The 24,349-nt window shown below is 38.9% G+C and overlaps 1 protein-coding gene across 2 annotated transcripts in view; it reads right to left on the minus strand.

The window, feature by feature from the left end:
- The window catches only part of grb14 (growth factor receptor-bound protein 14), a gene marked incomplete at its 5' end in the record, with an annotated part of 86,109 nt that overhangs the window by 51,001 nt on the left and 10,759 nt on the right, over positions 1 to 24,349 (minus strand). The window contains 2 exons of one of the 2 annotated variants that reach the window (XM_084421577.1): positions 4,959 to 5,085; positions 11,755 to 11,960. In XM_084421577.1, coding sequence (XP_084277703.1) covers positions 4,959 to 5,085; positions 11,755 to 11,933 — 306 coding nt within the window. Of the gene's footprint in view, positions 1 to 4,958; positions 5,086 to 11,754; positions 12,121 to 24,349 lie in introns of those variants that run through there. The other variant, XM_084421576.1, reaches the window with a different exon arrangement.

Consider the following 24,349-nt stretch of genomic DNA (forward strand, 5'->3'; position numbering starts at 1 on the left):
ATGGCAGGAACGCAGTCAATCGCCTCAGTATCACCTCAGCCTGTCGCATTAGTCGCAGCAAACGTGTCCATTTACAGCGTGATTTTGCAGCGTTGAGTATTGTAGCCAATCACAGGCATGTCTGTTGAAAGTAATGGCCAATCAGAGGGGATTAAGTGACCGGTCGGGAAAATTCGCCCACTATCGCTCAAAACGCTGAATGAGTTTCTGTTTAGTACCAGTTAAAGTTACTAACCTAACAATCAAGCCATAGAGGCATTGTAAATTAGAGATTTACTGCACTTCCGTTAAATTCATTGATTAAAACGTGAGTTTCCGCAAGCGTGCTGAAATCACTGAGCTTGCGCTGAACTGACTGACAGCTTCAGAGATTATAAAGGGAGCGCTCGTTGCTCGCTTTTTGTGTAATTAATTCGCAATTTGAAGAAAAGCTATTGTTTTCAAGAGACTTTATACTTACATAGTACAAAAGAGTGCTAAACTTTGATAAAATTGATTGTGTGGCTTATAATGTCTAAATATAAATTCAAAAGCAAAATGTGTGAAAAAAATAACTATATTAAAGGGGTCATATAATGTCATTTTTGTACAAGCTAATATGATTCTTTAGGGTCTAAATTAAAAGTTTGTAATATACTTTAATTAAAAATTCTCATTAGTATTGTAAGAAAACACTCATTTTACCTGGTCAAAAACAGCTGTTTTCAGCACGCCATTTAAGTGCATGTGTCTTTAAATGATAATGAGCTTTGCTCACCCCGCCCCTCTGTTCTGTGCGTACGCCGTTTGTAACACAATAACACAATAACCATAACGCGTTGTTCATTATAAACGTGGGATTATGAATTATATTGAGAACGTCATACATAGAAAACATGCCGTAATGTACCCTGAGTGTAAACAGCCGCATTCATCGTGAAGCGTGCAGCAAGCGATTTGCAAAGATTAATATAAAGATTAATATAAAGGTCAATAAAACGTTACACTCACTTCAGTTTTTCTGGAGGTGCAGCAGGAACATGAATAGTTGGTACTAATCCTTTTTTCAAGAGCAGCTTCTTAGCAAAACCAGCTTTATACTGACCCTCGTTTGTAAAGCAGTCTGGTGTGTGAAATGATTCGCGCAAACATGAAAGCATTGACGTTGATCGTGGGGAATATTCCCTTCGAGAACAAACTCAGCCACTGCGTCTTCAGCTGTACGGATTTAGGAACATCAGCATGACTGCTGTGTTCCTTATTACACCCAAGAACAGAACACCACAATCGCTTAGACGCCATTCTACTCAGTGCTCCAGCTAACAACAATGAACGCGCCGGTCGGCGCGGGCTATGTTTGACAGCTCGCTCACAAGGGCGCGAGGGCGGGTCTGTGTTGAAACGCTGCTGTCAATCAACCATCGTGGGAGGGGCGTCGATTTTGTGACGTCACAAAATCGAACAGCTTGATTTGAGATGGGAGGAAACATATAAGAAGATTAAAAAAAAAACACTGGATGGATTTTTATCATTTTATGATGGTTGTGTACAGGCACTGCCAACACACATTTCAGTACAATCAACTTGTAAAAGTGTATCTACCATTATGTGACCCCTTTAAGGAGTGGAAATGGCTAATATGAACCAATAAGTGCTCCTCTGCTACCATCTACTGGTTATAGTGTAATTTCATGTATTTTTTTTATTTTTAATGTTGATTTTCCATCAAATGTTGGATTTAAAACATAAAAATTCAACATTGATTTCTTGGTTTAGTGTCGATGAAGGGGTACTTGGGACTTGTGGTGGCACTTAAGGCTAAAAAGGTTGGGAACCACTGTGCTAGAGAACAAACCTATCTGTGAATTGCACTATTATGAAAACAGTCGCATTAAACCTGAACCGGCAACCTAATGTCACCACATATTGGCCAGCTCTGCGATCGAAGGTCTGTAATTTCAGCCTGCAGAGTGAGCAAGCCTGTCTGTCACACACACACACACACACACACACACACACACACACACACACACACACACACACACACACACACACACACACACACACACACACACACACACACACACACACACAAGTCTGAAGATAATATAGTGCCCGCCTACTTTTACAGCAGCGTTGGTTCCACAACTATTTTGTCCATTCATTTCTCCCATAGGGATTTTAAAATAGTCTTTGCTAAAGAGTTACAAGCCATGAACCAAACCAACAAGCTACAAGGTCAATCACAACATTGCAAACTTTGATTTGAAGCAAAATAATTTGAAAATCAGATGAAAAGACCCAAGGGCACAAGACTGTGAACTTAATGGCTTTAATGAAGGAAAGAACTACAATTGCATGAAGCAGTGCAATAGAAATAATCAGTGAAAAAATATAAAACTATTAGTTTAAAGTTGACGATTATATACATCTGTGGAAACAATATTTTAGGTTTATGGCAAAATATGCATATACATATATACAAATATTTTAGTATGACAGTTTGACAGCATAGCGAGATTCAACAGGTCTGTCTTTAAAGACTTTTAAGTTAACGTTAATTTTTTTTTCCTTGTGTAGAAAATGAATGGAGTTTTAACTTCTGTAACCCAGCTGTTGGACTCTATTTGTGTTGCTGCCCAGCCCAGGACCGTCTTTTAGGGCAGACGCAGTCTGAGTCATCGTCTATCCTCTGCAAACTAGCACAGCAAAAAGTTTTCGTGACACTTCCACCCCACCCCCCTCTGGTTTTCCCTCCTTTTCACCAATATACTGTGTCTGTAATTGCTAGCCTCAGATATAATACGAGAGGGATCATTACTGCCAGCCTCAAATGTAATGAAGGCCCCCATAATGGCCAACTGCAAAGCCACATTATGACGGCACATTTCAATATGCTGTAATTTGCTGATTTTGCTGCAGGTCAAAGCTGTTCCGGATGGCTGTCCATAACATATATTTGTCATATAATAAGATCCACAAGGGTCTTGGTTTTCCCAAATCAGCATCGTAAGCAGATTGCATCGGCCAGGTTCAGTTGTTGCACAAGTTCAGGAGCAAATCGGATCTGAGGATGCATCTCATATACGACTGATAACAAACTCGTAAAACACATCAGCATAACAAGATATCAGCGGTTATCACCTTACTTCATCTCATACAGAAAACAAAAGCTCTTCGCAGTTAGTGATAAAAACTTATGAGGTATTAACAGAGATATTTCAATATATATATATATTTTTCTGAAATTAGTAACTATCATTCCAACCAAACATCTTTTTAGTAGCCATTTAGAAAACATTTTTAAAGCAAGAACAAGAACAAGACTTACTAAACAGGACAAATTAGTATGAGACTGCAATCCCATAAAAGTGCAGATGGGAGTGGATGGGGTGTAACCCGATTCGAGGCTTCTCACAAACAACTTTTTCTCCAAAAAATTCTCAATTGTGTGGTGTAAATTTGATTATTTTACTACTCCCAATCGCATCGGAGCCCACACGATCCCAAATCTCTTTCACGATCCCGACTCCTGATTGGGCTGCCTCTGATGTGATTCCCGCGATAGCCAATGAGAGTGAGCAAGCTTCACCAACCGGATGAAACTTGGCAGCCACAAACATGCCACAAAAGTGGAGTATTCAGAAAGAAGATCACCCATCACAATCACAAGTTACGATTGATCTCGCAAGTCTCCCGTGAGATCTTGTCTCACTGTAAATAAGTTACAACAATCGACAGGTGTGTGTGGTCTCGCGGTCCGGATGAATCTTCGAGTGTGTCCCAGGCCTTAAAGAACACAGACGCAGCAGCTAATTTCCATTATGACCAACACAATCTACCAAGTTCAGAGCAAATTAGTGAAGGGTCACAAACAAACAGAGCCAATGATAATAAGGTATGGGTGATCTGCTAACAACACAGGTGCAGCAAATGAAAAATAACGTGGTTTGGCAAATATGTTCAAAAAATGTATTTATTTATCCATTTATTTATCTGTCTGTCCGTCTATCTGTCCATCCATCCATCCATCATCCATCCATCCATCCATCCATCCATCCATCCATCCATCCATCCATCCATCCATCTATCATCCATCTATCTATCTATCTATCTATCTATCTATCTATCTATCTATCTATCTATCTATCTATCTATCTATCTATCTATCTATTGATCTGTATAAAATCATAACCTTTAAACTTCCAAGCTTTTGAAACTATTTTAAACTTTGAGGTACAACTTTCTCAAGCCGACAAATCAAAGTCTATTTCGATGTACATTCCTTTTCTAATTACAAGTTCTGTTAAAAATATCTATATTGCCATATGCCATGCTTTTCCCTTGTTGTAGTACTGGATTAGAAACTAAATCCAAAAATGGATAGAATCAGAACGCTGACACAGCGATTTCATTCCCCCGTCCCAGTTCATTTCCATTCCTGCTAAACTGGTTTAACATCGCTCTGTTCCTTGCTTGCGTCATTAGCGCTCTGGGGAGGTTTTCACATTCTGCCTGTTTATCAGCCTCATCTGCATGTGTTTGTGTGCAGCATTTCAGTCTCACTATACTGTACTTACTAAACTAAGACAGTGGAACAAACATGAAATGAGAAGGTGACGAAAGTTGACTTTGGCTCCAGGAATTGGTAACCAAATAATCAATCAATAAGTCCACCAATCAATCGCTTAACCATGAATTTATCAATCAATGCAAATGCATACATTCAAAAATAAATGCTTCCTGAAATTATACACTATGGCTCTGTTCCAAAACCTAGTGAGATTTCTATGTAGGCAGCATTTTAAGACACAAAAGCTGTTTCAAAAGGCAGGCCGCCTACTAAGAAAACTTCCTTTGGCCAAATTCAATCTATTCCCCAAAGAGAAGCCAATCCCATAATGCTCCCTATGTAGGGCGTAGACAGCGAGGCAGCTCTTCTGAACAGTAGTGGCTTGAGTAAATCATGTATGCCTCACCTGAGTCGCACTGGTTTTGGTCCAGGGTAACAGACACTCAGACACTAGAGAGACAGTGGATGGCAGCAACTCTGGGAAGGGATTTGGGACGGGTCCCATTTGTGTATCATCCACCTCTCTACCTTTCCTGAGGAGAGAATGAGAAACCAGTGATAAGAGACATGAATCAAACAATGGCATCATCCTGATTCCCACGACAAAAACCCAATAGTATTTCCATATTATAAGCTTTGTGACCAGAAACGTTTATGATTCTTACATGTTTTGTTCATCATGATAATCTTCATAATCTTCAAATTTTGAAGCCTAAAAACAATTGCCAGAAGTAAAAAGCTAAACGTAGGCTTTAAATGAACTACACCACAGTCACATGACTTCAACGTCACCATTAAGCGTCGACAACTCTTTCAGTTTTTATTTAAAAAACATTTCCCTGAAAGTAAGAATACATTGCAAGAGTATAAACACAACTAGTTCGGCACGATGATGTTAAATGTCACTGACAACCTCTGTAGTCCCATTTAGCCAAGTGTTAGCACCTGCAAAAGTAAAGTAAAAGCTTAAAAAAATGATCACAAATGGGTATTGTATATGTCGTAGAATAAAAACATGAAATTATCTTGAGCTTGTTTTCACCACACACCTTATTTCAAGCATTAAACCAAAAATCAATTAAAAAAACCCCATTGACTTCAGGACAATGGAACCGGAAGTGCTAAAAACTCCTTTCCAGGTTTTGGCCTACAAAAATACGTCATCCTACAGCACTTTTATTCAGATAGTTGAAAAGGATGGTTGAGCCAATTATCTCAGCTGAAAATGTCATGTAACTCCTTGCAGAAGTAACAAACACCCAAAAATCTATTTCACTCTATCAAGGCTAATAAAAAAATCTTTAATATCCACCTTTTTCCTGAACTTGGAATTTCTTGCCCTCATAGTGATATTATCCTTTACATTTCCGGTCTCCGGTGTTTCTAGTCACATTAGTGCATTTTCCGAGCTGATAATGTAACGTTAAGTTTCCTACACACAGCTCCAGATTGGGTGAAGTTCGGGGTGTTTTGTCCTTAGCATGCTAAAAGCGCACACATACCTTTTATGGGGAGTATTTTAAGAGCTGTAAAAAAAAGAAGAAGCTTGTTTTCTCTTGTCTTTGGCATATAATGCGAGGCATATGGCGCCGTATAAGGACATTATTTTTATATTTGCTGGTGCACGAAACACGCATTGTCCAGGAATTTCTTCAGTTTATTTCAGTTGTTGTGGCAGCCAACAACAGCACAGCTTACATGCGCTCAGTTTAATTTTTAGTAATGTTCAAAAAGTTTCTGTTTAATTAACGCAGTCCTTTTAACAATGGGTTCCTATGGAGACCGGAACAGGACAGCATACAAACGGAAGTAAGAATCCATCATGGCGGCGCTCATCGTTTGCTCAGAAACAAGATGGATAATGCATATTGCTTTTTGGCCTCATAATGATGTAGTTATGGCTTCTATATACCAACAGGGTAGGGCTTTACAATGAATCGAATTTGTAATTGCGATTACAATTACAGATGCCACAATTATGTAATCGTTTAAAAGCACAATTACAAAAAAAAGTTCACTTACATTATTCTGTGTGCTTAAGATGTGTTGTTTTTCTTTCTACAGCTTATCTTAAGGGTTTTTCCCCCCATTGTTTTTTAAGTTTTAATATAACATTATAATACCATGCACATATTTACTTTGGTTTCTTGAAATATATATATATATATATATATATATATATATATATATATATATATATATATATATATATGACATTTGAGGCTTAATGCTATAGAAAAGCAAAATGATCATTCAATGTAAATTGTGATAATCGTAATTTATAATCGCAATTACAATTTCAAGGGAATAATCGACAATTATGATTTTTGTCATAATCGTGCAAAACCTACAACAGGGGCAAACAGCTAAAGCTAACCAGGCAACTAGCCTTGGCAACTAGCTGTTTATATTTTATTTTATTTTAAGTAATGAAGAAGTGTTTTATGGTTTTAGCTTTAGTTAATGATAATAACCCTGGGTGATATCACAAAGTACATCTGCAAAACTCAAATTTACCTCCTCAGGGAAAGCTAGCGGCATCAAAATAGCACTTATGCATGTGAGACGCGGACGACATTTCATAAACCAGACGTCCTGCATTCTCAACGCAGCAGACAGCAGCTGTGTGTGAGGCAGCGGTTGAGGTCATATGATGACTGAAGTCCCGGGCAGAGATGACTTCATCGGCTGTACCTGAACGGTCCCCCGAGGGCCGGTGTAAAGCGAGGAGAGGCAGTCTGAAGCTGCGTGATCATGTGCTTATTTATAATCCGTTTAGAGAGTTCTGTTGATGGGTAAATCTCACAGAACACGTCGAGAACATGAACGGGTCATATTTCGCCACACTAAATAAATAGTGTTTGCTTAAAGAAAATGAAGCTTGTTTGTAGGAGCATTAAGAGATATTTTCATCCTGACATCGCATTTTTATTGATATAATGTGGAAACAAATAATAATTATTTTAATGAAATTAAGTTTTAATACATTAGTGTAGTATTTAGTGTATTGCATTTTTTTACATCATTGTTTTGCAGTAATTTTTAATGCATCAGTTTCGTAGTGCTAAAATAGAGACTTTGCATTATTAAAATTTTTCTTTTGATACAATGAACATAATGCAATGTGTAGAAACAGTAACTTGCTATTGTAGTGGCTACAAACTCATTTGGCCTGTGTGTGTGTATATGTGTGTGTGTGTTTTTGATCTATTTCAGCTGGAACGCCCAACAAAGAGGAGGAATGGATACTTGAGGAGAGAGAGAGAGAGAGAGAGAGAGAGAGACTGCTTTTATATTCCCATTCACTGAAGCTTTCAAAAAGAAATATCCATAAATTCATATATAGATTAAAATGTAATTTATTCCTGTGATGCTAAGCTGAATTTTCAGCATCATTACTCCAGTCTTCTAGCCTGACGTCGTCATACTCAATTCTAGTCAGAATGTGAGTCTGATACTTTTCCATAGAGATTTGATTATGGGGCGTGTCTCAACCAAACCAGGAAAAAAAAAAAAACTCTGCACTCAATTGGATAGACCTACAACCAATCAGAGCAACGGAGTAAATGACGCATGTTCTTTATTCATATTTTCAACCAACAAAATGTCGCGGCTCTCTGTTCCTCTTTTAAAATGAATGCGCTGTCGATATCTTCTATAACAGACGCGATGGCGGAATCTACACATGATGTTTCATAAACAAAGTTCGGGAGGAGCACGTACAAATAATCAATCCAATATAAACTTGTCATCAAACAATACCATGTCTAACGTTACCCTATATCAGCATGAGGAAGCATATTCACTCTGTAAACTTACCTAACACTCCTTGACAGTTTTTCAGCATCCCTCCACCACCCCGAATCCTCACTCTTGTCTTGTTCTCTCACAACCAGGAATACGGGGGAGCATGGCTACCGAGCCCACAGCCCTCTCCTCGGACAGCACGTCATATACGCATTTATTCTATCGACTTATTTGTGTGAAATCTTATAAACGCATTTATTCTATCTGACTTATTTGTAAATGTGAACTCGTGAAATCTCAATTCTCCAGCAGCAGTCGTCTTTGTTGTAAACTAATTCAAATCAAGCGCTCTTTGGTGACGTGGACGATTACGTTGCATTGCTCATCTGTCCATCATCGTATAAAGCCCGCCCTGACAATTTGATTGGTCCGAACAATTTTTGTTCGGGCATAATAGCTCCTCAACGGAGCGAGTCCAGACCGAACTTCCCGACCAAAAAATATTGTGGGCGGGGTTCGGGCTGGCACCCAGGCTACCAGTCTTCAGTGTCACATGATCCTTTAGAAATCATTCTAATATGCTGATTTTTAGTAAAAAAAATAAAATAAATCGTATTATTATCAACGTTTAAAACCGCTGTGCTGCTTCAAATTTTTGTGGAAACCTTTGATGAATAGAAAGTTCAACAGAACAGCATATGGCCTATATTCAAAATAGAAATATTTTGTAACTTTAGAAATCTTTACTGTCAATTTTGATCAATTTAATGCATTCTTGATGAACAAAAGTATTATAATTCTTTAAAAAACAAACAAAAAAAACATACTGACCCCACACTTTTGAACTGTCTACACACACTGTATATATTTATTAATACTTTTACGTTTCGGGTCAGTAAGATTAAAACATTTTTTTTATTATTACTTCTATTCAGCAAGGCCACATTCAATTCATTTATAATGTTATAGGTCTATTTCAATTTAATACGAAAAATATGAAACAGCTGAACTGTTTTCAACATTAATAATAATAATACGGACTGTTTCTTGATCAGAAAATCAGCATAATAGAATGATTTCTGAAGGATCATGTGACACAGAAGAGACTTTTAAATGCATAAATAATTAACACACACACACACACACACACACACACACACACACACACACATTAAATCAACAAAAATCTTAACTAAGCAAAAACAACTTCAAAGGGAATCACCACAAAAATGGAACTAGAGTGCAAATTGGAAAGAGTAGAAAGAGAAAAAGAGAGAAACATTTGTGAAAATCAAACTCCAGCACTGAAATCTGCAGAAGTCATCCAGTGAAAAAGGCTGAGTGTGTGTATATGCGTATGTGGCAGGGTTTACTTAGGACAGTCCCGGTTTCACAAGGTGTGTCCCAGGTAAACAGTCAATCGTCCTGACAGTGCACTTAAAAATGTCCTGTTTCAGATACATGTTTAAAATGGTCTTCTTTTGTGTTACACAGAATAAAAGAAAGTCATCAGGTCTGAAACGAGTAAATGATGACAGCATTTTCATTTTTGTGAGTAAACATCAGTTAGCGGTTTAGAATCTTAAAAAAAATTATTTCATAAAACTCTTTTAGAGATATCGTTCTCAGATTTGAAATATAACATGATCAGACTTGTGGCTTTAGATGCATTGGGTTTCTACACATTTTTTGTCATAATAATATTTCCTGAAAATATTATATTTATTATACTATATTATATTATACCTATTATATAGAAATCTTTATACCCATTTTTTCTTTATGATTTCAATAAATCCTTCCTACTGTAAAAAATGATATCCTGCAATTGTTAGCTATTTCTACCAGATTTAACCAATAGAATTTAATCTCAATTGTAGGTCGCTCAGGATAAAAGCGTCTGCTAAATGAATACATGTAAATGTTTTGTTGGTAAATGAATGTATTTAGGTTGATTCAGTGATATTTTTTACTTAAATAAAACCAGTTAACTTATGCCTGGTTCAGATTACGTGATTTCTTTGTCTGTTACGATAGTCACTGTGTCAGATTACACGATTTTGACTCCTAATATTTTGTCATGTCATGGACAAGAAACATGTCAGACTACACGTTGCTTTCCGTTCCGACCAGTCATCACGTGCTGTCTCACACACACACACTCACACATACACGCACTCACACACACACACACACACACACACACACACACACACACACACACACACACACACACACACACACACACACACACACACACACACACACACACACACACACACTCACATACACTCGCTCACTCACTCACTAACTCTTGACGGAACCCGTCGTGGAGGGCCAAAATAAAAATGAAACATGCTAGTCTTTTTATGGTGATATCGTGAAGCATCGCAGACGCGACGTCGGTTGTCGCCCACTATGACACACTATGCGAGATGAAACGATCGAATCTTGCGTCCCGACGCCCGTTGTCGTTTACGAATCGGGCCAAAATCGGGCTAAAATCATGTAATCTGAACCAGGCATTAGATGTTATCATTTTTAGGTTGATCGCAACAAACTACCAAGGGTCTCATTTCAAATGACAGCATAATTATGCTTCTAGTCCAAAGACTTCTCGAACGCTATCTTTGGGTATGGGCATTTTTGGGGTTTGGGTTCAAAAGATTAAAAACCTACGAGGATATCTGAATATAAAAACACGGTTTAATTCAGTTGTTTGTGTGTCTGCATCATTTGAGCTCAGTTGTTTGTTGGTTACGGCACAAATAAACACTTCAGAGTCCTCTTTCGAGAGCTGCACCGTCATGACCTCAGAGCTACCGTATCACAAACACGCAGGAGACGTGACGTACGGTGAAGTGGCCTCCGACTCGAGCTGGAAAGTAGCAGGTGCTTGATTTGATTCCAGTGTCTGTGCCGTTGATGAGAACATCTGTTTACAGGTACAAAGTCTCGGTGGATCTCACGTAGGCCTTGCAGAGAGCACAAAGCCAGCTCTATTCCCCGTCCGGTTAACGATTAACCGGTAGGAAACGAGGTACGGTATCGACGTGGGGAACCTAGCGTCCTGAAGTTGCTTATTATACAGCGTGTACACATGCATGTGCAAACATCTAAACACTCTTAAATCAAGATACATTTACTTGAGATGCACAATAACATAAGAAATGCTTAAAACAAGAGAAGATATCTGACGGTGGGGTCAGAAGAATAATCATGATGTCCCTTTGAATTAAGTTTGTTATTATGAGCCCATCTGGCAGATATTTGTTCTTGTTTCAAGCATATAGAAAACAAGACCTAATAGTCAATTTGCGTCTCAAGTACACGTGTCATGATTTGTAATGGAAAAGAAGACCAAAAAACAAAACTGAATAAGAAAATCCCCTTTTGCAGCGTGCACACTTTCACGGACGTTTGCATGCAGTTGCAATAGAAAGTGTGTGTCCTACCTATTCCCCTTGAAGAGCGTGGAGACCGCAGCATTGGGCGGCTGCAAGGGCGAGCGCAATGGGATGAAGGCCGGCCCGACGACGTTCCCACTGCCTCTCGCTCCCCGAAATATGGCCGCTTTCTCCCCGAGGCTGCCAGAGGTGTGTGTCTCATCCAGGGAGTCATTCATAGCACTCATGGAGCCAGGTTACATCCAGCAGCTCATCTGGAGCACAAGACAGGACAGACACCATCAGGATAGGCGTTTGTGTGTGTGTGAAGTCAGCGTGCTCCTGCCGCTGCCACAAAAACACACACGCACATGCACAAACGCATGCACACACACTCAGCCTGTGCTGCCCCTGCATGGCAGGCCGTCCTAGCCTGGGAAGTAGATCCCTCCTTCCAAAACATGATCCGCAATAAAGTTATTTTTAACTCTATGACTCCTGAATGAGCTCGGCTCGCTCTTGTGCACGCACACACACACACACACACACACACACACACACACACACACACACACAAGCAGGCCTCTCTCTTCTGGATTTCAGTTTTTTCTTTGCAGACCTGCTCGGACAGACAAAAGGTTTCTTGGTTATAGGTATGCGACGAAGCTCTGTAATGAGAGCTGGAGTTCGGCCAGACAGTAAAACCTACTGTTCCTTTGTAATGGACTTCGCTCCGCTCTCTTCTCTTCTGGCCTGAAGCCAAGCGGGGAGGTTGACCTCTGTGTTTGTGTGTATCACTCACGGACTGGGACTTATAAAGAGACCTGCACTGATAACAACAGCACTAGATACCACTTTCACACTTTAGTGTGCACTAAAAACTTTGCTCTTAAAAATAAAGGTTCTTTATTGGCATGTATGGTTCCTTGAAGAACATCCATGGAACCTTTTCAATGCATAAAAGTTTCTTTAGAGTTTTAAAATGTCCTTCAAACTAAGAAAAAAATGCTCACTGAACGGTTCTTGTGGAACCAAAATTTGTCTTCTTTGGCATCGCTGCAAAAACCCACTTTTGGGAATTATTATTATACATTTTTTTGAGATTTGTTTTTGTTTTTGCCTTTTATTATGAAAGCACAGTATGTAGACAGGAAGCAAAGTGGTCGGGTCGGGAAAAGGTCAGCAAACCGGGACGCGAAATTAATTCGCCGACAAGGAATCTTTATTATAATGTGTTTATTATAATGTGCAAACTGCCAAGGGTCTCATTTCAAATAATTAATAAGCATAATTTTGCTTCTAGTCCAAAGACTTCTTGAACGGTATCTTTGGGTATGGCATTTTTGGGGTTTGGGTTCAAAAGGTTCAGTGTTTCCCACACATAGACTAATTCGTGGCGGTGCGCCACAGAATCAACACCGGCCGCCACATACTGCGTTTCGTTATAAAAAAATGTAAAAAAAATTTTTTTACGCTATTTAAAACACGCAGCATATTCATTCAGCTGCATTTCCTTTCCCTGCTCTCCCTCTGTCTGTCTGTCACTCACGCGTCTCTCTCACAAGCGAATTTTTGTCTCGCCAAAGTCTTATTTGATCGGTGAGTGATGATAACTGCTGCGCTTGCGATAGGGCGTATTGCTGAAAGAACGAGCAGAGAGAGAGGCCCGGTCGCGCGCGTCTTCAAACTGCCTTGATCTCTCGCTCCCTCGCGCATATTAATCAAAATCACGATGGTAAAAGATCGGAAGACCGAAGTTTCACGTGGAGCATTCGGATATTTTTTCCCTGAATTACCGCTGGGTGTGAATTGTGCTAAAAAAATAAAAAGGAAAAAAAAAATACGTTGCCTTATCTTCTCTGAAAAGATTCAGCTGACATAATTTAACACTTTCAATAAACAAAACAAAACAAAACCTATCCAATGATGAAATGTTTTCTGTGTTGACAAATCTTGTGTGATGTCCAAACTGCCGGCTGGGATAATCACACAACGCGTACAAGTCCGCTAATGACACGTCCGATTCGCAAACTAATGACTCCTTTGAACCGATTCATTCCATTTAATGAATGGTTAAAACAACTGATCAACTACTGATGAACTCTGAATCAGTGTATAACAAATCGGTAACACTTTACAATAAGGTTCCATTTATTAAACTCTAGTTACCTACATTAGTTAACATTAAATAATAAACTGCACATCTACAACATTAATCAATTAAAAGTTGTATTTATTAACGTTAGTTAGCCTAATGCACTGTGTGAAGTAACAATAAAAATACAGCTGTTCACTGTTTGTTAAACTAAGACTAACAAAGATTAATAAATACAGTAACAAATGTATTGCTCATGGTTCATTAGTTAGCCTATACATTAACTAATGTAAACAAATCAAACCACATTTAACACCTCTTAAAATGAGAATGTACGTGTGCTTACCCCATTTTTTAGTAAGAGTGTTTAGCAGGATTTAACCTTTACTGTTTTTTCAGGTTATCTACTGTATATGACAATGTGTAGAACAATTAGCAAAACAATCTTTTAGTTTAGACTGTTTGCGTAAATGCAGTTGGGTTGTCGAGGTCAAAACTCTAAATAAGCTGTGAATAAAATAAACTTACTATAACTAATGTTATGTCATTTTTTTTACTCTTACACTGAATGTTTGGATTTTGTGTTGGTGTGAATCATTTTTGATTAATATTTAATATAATAAAGTTCTGTGTAACGAATTATTACATTTACATTTATTCATTTAGCTGACGCTTTTATCCAAAGCGACTTACAATTGCTATATATGTCAGAGGTCGCACGCCTCTGGAGCAACTAGGGGTTAAGTGTCTTGCTCAGGGACACATTGGTGTCTCACAGTGGATTCGAACCCGGGTCTCTCACACCAAAGGCATGTGTCTTATCCATTGCGCCACAACACCCCAAACCTAATGAAGGACCTGCCCCGCCCCGCCCCGCCCCGCCCCGCCCCGCCCAGCCCAGCACAGCCCAGCCCAGCCCAGCACAGCCCAGCCCAGCCCAGCCCAGCCCAGCCCAGCCCAGCCACGCCCCGCCACGCCCCGCCCCGCCCAGCCCAGCCACGCCCCGCCACGCCCCGCCCCGCCCCGCCCCGCCCCGCCCCGCCCCGCCCCGCCCCGCCCCGCCCAGCCCAGCCCAGCCACGCCCCGCCACGCCCCGCCACGCCCCGCCACGCCCCGCCACGCCCCGCCACCACCACAAATTGCTTTCTAATCTGTGGGAAACACTGAGGTTAAAAACCTACGAGGATATCTGAATATAATATAATAATTGAAATATTTTTTTCAATTAAAATAAAAAAATAAAAAAATAAGAGCACAAAAAATAAAATAATTTTTTTTTTTTGCCTTTTATTATGATAACACAGTATGTAGACAGGAAGCAAAGTGGTGGAGAAAAGTGGTCGGGTCGGGAAAAGGTCTCGAAATTAATCTTTATTATAATGTGTCGTTTTACATACTGTACTTCACAAATGATGGATCCACTGATACAGACACTGGCATCATTATTGAGTCTGATGCTGCGCTTTTGTAGTCGTTTGTCAGTTGCATAAACACTGCATCACGAATAAAGATATTTGTGAAACAAATTAGAATAGGGTGAAAAGAAAGATGCAACACTGTCTTTCAACTTTTCAGCTTCTTACCAAGATACTAAGGGCCAGATTTACTAAAAACTTGCACCAGCACAAACCCTCTTTGGGCGTTTAAAAATACTGTCAGGATTTACTAAAGACACAGTGAGAAATTAGCAATGAAAAGCTGTAGGCAGTCATTTTTGACCCTATTGCATATGCATATATGAGTTTCCCTTTCAGATCAAAATTTTAAGTGCAGAGAGAATTTAAATGAATCATGCAGTGCGATTTACTAAGGTTTGCAATGGTCCATTTAGTTGTATTTATGCCATTATTTACGGCCCGAAAAAAAGCATGCCTTAATCCATTGAATTTGTGCATTGTCAGTAGATCACCCGCAGAACTTTCCACTCCCATTTGTGCTTTTATTAGATTGCGACCGCATGCTAGTTTGACCTTTTTAGTAAATCTGACCCTAAATCAGATAATGCACTGCAAAACACTAGTTGGTTTAATGCGTTGGTTGGTGCATGTGCTGTGATGATCCTATCCTACTATTTAAACTTCAATTTTCAAGAAAAAGGAGACTGTGGCATGGAAGAAACTTCATAAAGCCTTGAGAGGAACCAGATGCAGCCATTCTGCTCTGGTTAGGCTCATGCAATATTAAATATATACAAGTCAAATATGATCTACTTATTATTAAAATAGTATTTTCATACATGCTATGATACTTGACCATCCCAAATCCCCCCTCCCCCTACTGAAAAGACCAAGCTAGTTTATGCTGGATTGATATCGGTTTCTACTGAAGCTGGTTGAGCAACAGTCTTTCTGGTTAAGCTATAAGATACTTAAGTAAGTGTTCAGTTGAAAATGTCGTCATCATTTGCTCACCCTCATGTCTTTCCAGACCAATATGACTTTGCAGAAAACAAATTATGCTTTTTTTAACACAGACAACACCGAAGTCATACAGGCTTATATTTACATTTATGCATTTTGGCAGATGCTTTTATCCAAAGTGACTAACATTGCATTTCAAGGTACACATTTACATTCTTATCAGTTCTTGCTTTACCCTGTGAATCGAACCCATGACCTTGGCATTGCAAGCGCCAACGCTGTACTGTTTGAGCTACAGGAAAGTGCATATGGTGCACAACCTTGATGTATTAAACTCATTTAAAGAGATATTTCACCGCTGGAAAGATGAATGTGTATTTAAATTGGGTCATTTATGTAGTAGAAATGTGAAATTATTTTAGAAGTTGGTGCCTTCTAGACTGAGAAAAGCCAGAAAATGTATTTTTGGCTCACGTGGATGAAAGACAACAACTCCCAGAATGCACTTGCTTCGCTGCCCTACGAGGACTCCCAAGCCACGCCTACCGGTTACAGAGGGCCGTATCGGAAGAAATGATACAGCTAGGCTACTAGTCGACTCGAAACTGAAAAGACGGCGTTTTATCGTGAGATCCCCCTATGGGCGGGTTGAACACATGTGGAACGAGCTCCTCCTACTGGCTGTAGTCTCTCGCCTCTGGACAAAAAAGCCTCCGATGACGATAAATGACGATTTTTGCTTCATCAGAGGTTTTTTCCCAGACACACAATACAGAAATCTCTCGTCTCAGGGGGACATGAGGGAGGGAAGCACGGTCACTCGAAAATACTACCGGGTTTCTACTGAAACAAAGCTTAACGCTAATCGGTGAAGTATCCCTTAAACCACTGATTAAAGTTCAACTGTCGCTGTCTCTCACGATGCTGGGAACTCTTAATGAAATGAATGACTTCCTGATTTGTTGCTTTAGATTAAATCCCCTTTACAAATACAACACAACCAGCCCAGACAAGTGAAAGGTGAGAAAGATAAGAGATGTGAAAAGACAGAACCTGCTATCAGATGCGATGATAACATGCGTTGTTGTTTATCTTTCAGATCAAGTATTAATGTGCGGCTCTTCGGTCAAAGTCCCTCCTGACAGGGATTCACAGCAGGATGAAATGAACACAAAGTTTAGCGCTCTAAACTATTCGGACCAGACATGTTTTATAGCACTGCTCTCGGGGAAAGCGCTTTGGAGGACTATAACGTTAAAGTTTTAAACTTCAGTGCTTTTTCCACATTTGCTGTACTGACTTTGTCCACACACACAAGTGCCAAACTGCTCTGAGGTGATTATCCATCATTATGACATATACTTCACAAACACTGGCATGGCATCATTATTGGGTCTGATACTGCACTCACTGTACTCGTTCGTCTGTTACATAAACATTGCATCACAAAACAAAGAGAAGAAATATGTTCTAATATTTGTAAAACTATTAAAAACTAAAACATGTTTTTCAACTTTTAAACTTCAACCACTTTTAACTGGATCCTACGTTTGGTAATACACTGCAAAACACTTGTTGGTTTTAATGCATTGATTATTGCATGTGCTCTGACACAATCAGCTATGATGCACATATCTTAAAAACTCAAATTGGCCTTTTTGAATAGGCATAGCAGAGAGAGCTTGGGAAATGGTTGAGCTATGGTGGTCATATGGTGATGCAGGTTTTAATCTGGCTTGCGACCATTTCTTGTCATCTCATCTATCTAAACACAAGGCAAAAAGGCCATAGAAAAATTAAAAGACAAATCTGAAGGACAACATTAAGTTAAAATAGTAAGGACTGGGTCTAAATGATCCAACACAAGCTACTGCCATCTCAGAGAACTGGTCAGTCAAACCTGACATGATAAATCATCTTTTTTTCCTTGTTACGACTCGAATGAAAAATGGCCGGTCTTCTCAAATAATCATGGTACTGTATCAAAGATTAGGGACATTTTTAATGAAATGGATTTCAAGAGTAAATCAGTAAATCAGCATATTAGAATGATTTCTGAAGGATCATGTGACACTGAAGACAGGCTGAAAATTCAGCTTTGCATCACAGGAATAAATTACATTTTTGAAAACAGTTATTTAACATTTTTAATAATATTTCACAATATCAAAAAAAAAAAATCTTCCTGACCTCAAACTTATGTTAGTGTGTGTATATATACATTTACACGAGCTTCATCACTGAAAGTTCTACCGGGTCTAAGACAAGGACACCCGAGGAACGGGAAGCATGGCGGTCCCAAAATAGGAGCAGGGCTAAAACACATTCTTCTGTTATCAGTCAATGCAAACGCTCTTAATTACATTAGCGGGACGTGAGAGGCACAGCTATTTCAGTTCAGCCCGACGGCCACACACACGACAACAACCACCACAGGACAATACACACACACAGAAGGGTCTCAGCTACAGCAAACGGGGTTCAGAAAGCTGATGATCGATGAAAGACGAGGAGAGAGCAACAGCGACATGCTGAATGAAGCGTGTGCTAATAGATAACCATATAAGTGCATCCGCACGGATCATCTTCCCTTTCCATATCTCAGCGGCAGTGAAAACAAATCTCTCCGCAGCGCTCACCGCCAATCTTCACTGTCAGTTTTGTTCTTGCTGAGCAAAATCTACTTTGATGTATCGACTGGTGAAATTCTGTAAACATTTTTTGATTGTTAATTGCACGTGAACCATGCATTGCATTAGGTCATTAAAAGTAGCCCAACAATGGCCAATCAAAAATAGCCCAATGACCATATCCCAATTATCAAAACAAAATATGCAATTCTCATACCTAAAATACATATTTTATATTTACTTGATAAATCAAAAACCACTAAATGATAGTGATCATAAACAGCTCCACACAGAGCCGATCAGCCCTATACGCACACTACGCAAGTTACATAGGGCACCGCAAATTACTCAAGGCCCCGCCTCCCCCTTGTGTCAAAGCGCGTCAATCAAAGTTTACAACATCGATGAGAAAATTAAGCGAAAATATCCTTCTGGTCACGAAAACAGAGAAAAAAAAATACAATGAGAGTGGATTGCGTTAACATGCGTTCATATGTTTATGCATGTTCCAGCTAAACATCTGTGGGGACCAGTACAATATGGACGTGATGACACTCCTCATTATAGACACACATACTTTAAAAACAAGACAATGATTATCTAGTCTCCAAGTCAGTTTAGTTACAACTCTACAATAAAGCAAGATGGAGAGCAATGTATTGACATTGACTATTGATTTATAGGCTATATTGCATTTAAAATGTTGATTGGCTGGACATACTGGTCAATATGGATGCACATCCCTCAGTAAATAATAACCATCAAGTATCAAGCATTGCTTTTATCGTTTAAAACACAGTGACATGCTATGCAAGCCATTTCAGCTTTTATTCATTCACAGGATGCATTTTTGATATCAAGAATTAAATTTGTACTATTTAAAATGTGAATTCTTGATATTAAGAATGTACCTTTTCTAGTAACAATGTCTATTTCTGATATCAGGAATTACATTTTCATTAGTACTAGTTTAAGGAGGGAGGATTGTAGTGGGAGGTCAGGAACGGCTCCCTACCAGCGTCCCTCCTTCACAAAACTTGAAAATTCTGTCATTAGTTACTCACCCTCATGTCGCTCCAAACCCAGAAGACTTTTGTTCATCTTCAAAGCACAAATGAAGATCTTTTTGATGAAATCTGAGAAATTTCTGTCCCTCCACTGACAGCTACGCGACTGAAACTTTGACGCTTCAAAAAGTTCATAAAGAGATCCTAAAATGAATATGAATTGAGTTGTTTAACCTGTGTGAGTGCTTTGTTTGTGCACAATTTTTTTACAAAATAGCAATCTCCAACGCACGTTTTTGAAAGCATGAACGTGCTTTGAAGATTAATATTTTGTAAATAAAGTAATAAATTATGTTTATCTTCATTTGTGTTCTGAAAACTAACACAATTCTTACAGGTTTGGAGCGACATGAGGGTGAGTAATTAATGACAATTAGTGACAAAAATTAATGATTTTTGGGTGAACTAACCCTTTAACATCTAGCACAGTTAAATATTTCAAAATATTTCAATAAAACCGACTTGGTGGTTGAAACTGTCCACAATGATTTCAATCTCTGAAATACCAAACCATCAGTTGAATAAAAATAACTGAGCAAAAATGATGAAGATTAAGTGAAGTTGAGCAAAGTTTCTGCAGCATTTGTGCGCAGATACTGATATTTTATGGAATGCATTGGAATTATGTGTTTTAAATGTGGTTTAAGTGTCCAAAATATAGCAAATAATCAAGCTATTAGTGCTATTAGAAGAATGATAATATTCATAAGAAATTGGAGGCTGTGCATTAGCATTATGTTGCATTTTTTCCAATTCAAATTGCATGAACTGATCAAATGTATATACCTTCAATGCAATTAATTTTCCTTTATTTAACCAGGTTAACACCTCATTGAGATAAAATTTTTTTTTTTTTTTTTAAACTCTTTTACAAGAGTGACCTGGCCAAGAACGCAGCAACAAGTAACATAAAAGCCAGATAAAAGCATCTGCCAAATGCACAAAAGTAAATCATTTTTTAGCTGATGTAAGTCAAACATTGCCATAAAGGTTTGAAATGATCTGCATGGTTTCAGACTCTCTGTCAGTTCTCCTCCTGAGGATTTAATTCAGTGTCCTGTAATGATCAATGCTGTCAGGAGTAGATCAGCTTCTGTCATCAGTCTCAGTGACGTCGACATCGACTGACGCAGACAGTCCGAGCACAGACGTGACTCTATAAGCAGGACATCTGCGGATCACAAGGCCACTGCTAACTCAAACAACCTGTCTTCACATAAACCTCTATATATGTCAGGTTACATATTAACATTCAAGCAGGCACGCTGATTTCTCCATTGAAATTTAACTTCGGATTCAACCTTGATTTCTGGAAAGGGAACGCTGGCGGTCAGTCGGTTACATTTCTCAGAATTATAAAAAATATATATATATATTAAAAAGTTTATAAATGTTACATGTATGATCAGTGTTCCCCCCCTTCATTGTGTTTTTGGTTCAGTCCTGTGACCTAGGCTGCGTTCAGCCCCGACAAAACGCTGCACAACGTTTTTTAAACAGAAACAGTGATGCGTTGAACACACTGTTCTGATGACGCAAGAGTTGCAACTATGGCAGCTGAGAAGGCCATTCTTTGTGAAGAATTTTCGGAGTCTGATGAAGTCGGTATAAATATGTGTTTAATACTACAAAATATGCCTGATGTTACAGTTACTGCACTTGCCGCCCAGAACAAAAGAGAACATCCCAATCTAGTGAAGGGATTGCTGAAACTGAAATGGAAGCACACATCTTACCTAATTCAGACTAAAACTGGGGTGGTGTGGCGCACATGCCTTTGGTGTGAGAGACCCGGGTTCGAATCCACTGTGAGACACCAATGTGTCCCTGAGCAAGACACTTAACCCCTAGTTGCTCCAGAGGCGTGCGACCTCTGACATATATAGCAATTGTAAGTCGCTTTGGATAAAAGCGTCAGCTAAATGAATAAATGTAAAACACATCTATTTAGCCTCACATACTGACTTTATTTGTAGTTCATACTGTTTTAATACCCTGTATTTTCTTTCTCATTTTTAGGAAAAGCACTTAATTACCATTGTTTATTTCTATACCGAATGTCATACACTTGCAATGAAGCTAAAAATATAAACAACTACATCATTATGTTGATATCCTATATTTTTACAATAAAACTTACGACAAACATGTCTTCTAATATCCTCAGTTGTTGCGTATACCGAGCTGCATCGAACACATTTGTAAATTACTTTCCTTGAACCCATTGTGCGAGTTCCCTTTAATACCGCGTGCTTTATACACATGTTGCTGCTGATTGGACTGCAGTTCTGACACACCCACCAAACAAGAGAAAACATATCTCAAACCCCGTTGCACACCGGTGCACGCCGCTTCCAGGAAACATGACGTTCAACCCGGAAACCGTAGCAAAACGTTGCGCACCGTTTTGAACTTGAACGTGCCCCTAGTGTTCCATGATTGTTCTAATTAATGTCTATCACCTGTGCATTGTCAATCACCTCATTAGTTATCTTGTTAGTTCCTGTGTATTTATACCTTGTGTTCTCCTTCAGTCTCGTCAATGTAAGCGTGAGTGTTTCCCCTGAGAGTTTGGTTATTAAAGCCCTATTCTATTCAGACGGGACTAGTTTAACATGGAGAGGTGGGGTAAAGTAATAGCTTCTCTGTGATTTTAGTCCCGACCGAAAGTGCCATCTCAGTAATCATTATGGACAATGTCAGTAAAGGTTACGTCGACTTTTACCTTCAGTAAAAAGGTCCAGAAAAATGACCTCAGGTAATACTAATCCCGTGCGAATAGACCCGCTGTAAATATTCCGTAATTTCCTGTTTAAAAGTAGTTTTCCGCGTTTTTTCCAAGTATGGAGACGCTTGAAAAAGCATTCAGTTGCGTTCTAGACGCTGGAACGAGTCTGTGGCAAAACTCAAGTGTTTTCCACACACCGTCAGATCAGAAAGCACTTGTTAGAGGCACGAAACATCTTTTAGCGTTAGATAAGTGCCTATTACCAACACAATCCAACCTGAAGTTAATTAATACATTGTTCGACTGGACATAACTGTTTTATATATGTATAAATAAAATATAGGTTATATGTGTTTGTGCACGTGATATCAGGAAGCAACGTAATACGCACATGACGACAGGAGGGTGACGGCGATGCGCAAATCGAGTTACCCCTCCCACTTCTGCTAGTTTTACTGAGATATCTTATCCCGTGCGAATTGGCCATTAATATTACAGACGTCGTGTAGTAAAATTACTTTACTCCATCTACCCATGAGAAGTTAATCCCGTCCGAATACGTATTCCTCGTCTCCGTGAGGTTTGTCCTACACGTAACGTGACAATAAAAAGTTGCAAAATTCTTTTCTTTTGTTCATTCAGTGGCAGAAACACTGGAGTAATGATGCTGAAAATTCAGCTTCGCATCACAGGAATAAAATACAGTTTGAAATTGTGATAATATTTCACAATTTTACTGTTTTTACTGAATTTGAGCAAATAAGTGCAGACAATAAAGCATTATAAAAATTTTTTGAACTGTATGGTAATTTTTTCAGAAATAGCATGATTATTCTAGTATACATTTCTCATCCAATTCTCCCATTCTGATGCATGTTATGCACATTTATTTAATAGTTTTACTGTATGTCAACAATTGTCTCATTTGCCTCTATTTTTATTTGTTACAAGGAATTGTCAGGACAAAGTTGATCCTTAAATGAAAACTAACTGAGACTGACATGTCCTGTGAGGACTGTAGCGCCTGAGTCGGAGGCTGGAGCAGAAATATGACCTGTAGTTAGTTAGCATCACTAGTGTCATCTGCAGGAATTATCAGATTAACCAGCATTCATGCATCTGTGCTGGAAACTGTTATTCTTAGACCGTCACGTACAAGAGCATAATTGTACATTAGAGACACGGTGCGGACTTTAGTCAATTGACCTTGAAAATACCACTAGCTGAAGTCCATTCGGTACAAATCCCATAGACATACATTAAAAGAGGGATATGAGAATGGTGTGTTTTAGACATCTAGTTCACTGGAATCAGAATCACACCATGTTTGTTCGTTTGGCCAGAGGAGGTCCTCTTTACCTCATCTAAAGCAACATATACAGCAAATATCAACTGCGTGATTATCGTCACAAAAATGTAAAGGGTATAATTGCACAGCAATAAAAAGTTAGATTTATAGCCAACTTTATCCGCATACACACAGTGTCCTCACATTAAGATATATATACTATATAGCAAATCTCAATTGCATGATTTCATTCAAATTATAACTATATTATCATCCAGCTCATATACATCTAGTACACAAGGCAGCAAGATATTAAAGGGGTGGTACAATGCCCCTTTTTACAATATGTAAAATAAGTCTCTGTTGTCCCCAGAGTGTGTATGTGAAGTTTTAGCTCCACAGAAGGTTTTCTACAGCATGTTAAAATTGTCCCTTTTTGAGGGTCAGTAAAAACGTGTCGTTTCGTGTGTGTCCCTTTAAATGCAAATGAGCTGCT

This window comes from Rutilus rutilus (assembly GCF_951802725.1).
Source record: "Rutilus rutilus genome assembly, chromosome: 10".
In the NCBI taxonomy this organism is placed as follows: domain Eukaryota; kingdom Metazoa; phylum Chordata; class Actinopteri; order Cypriniformes; family Leuciscidae; genus Rutilus; species Rutilus rutilus.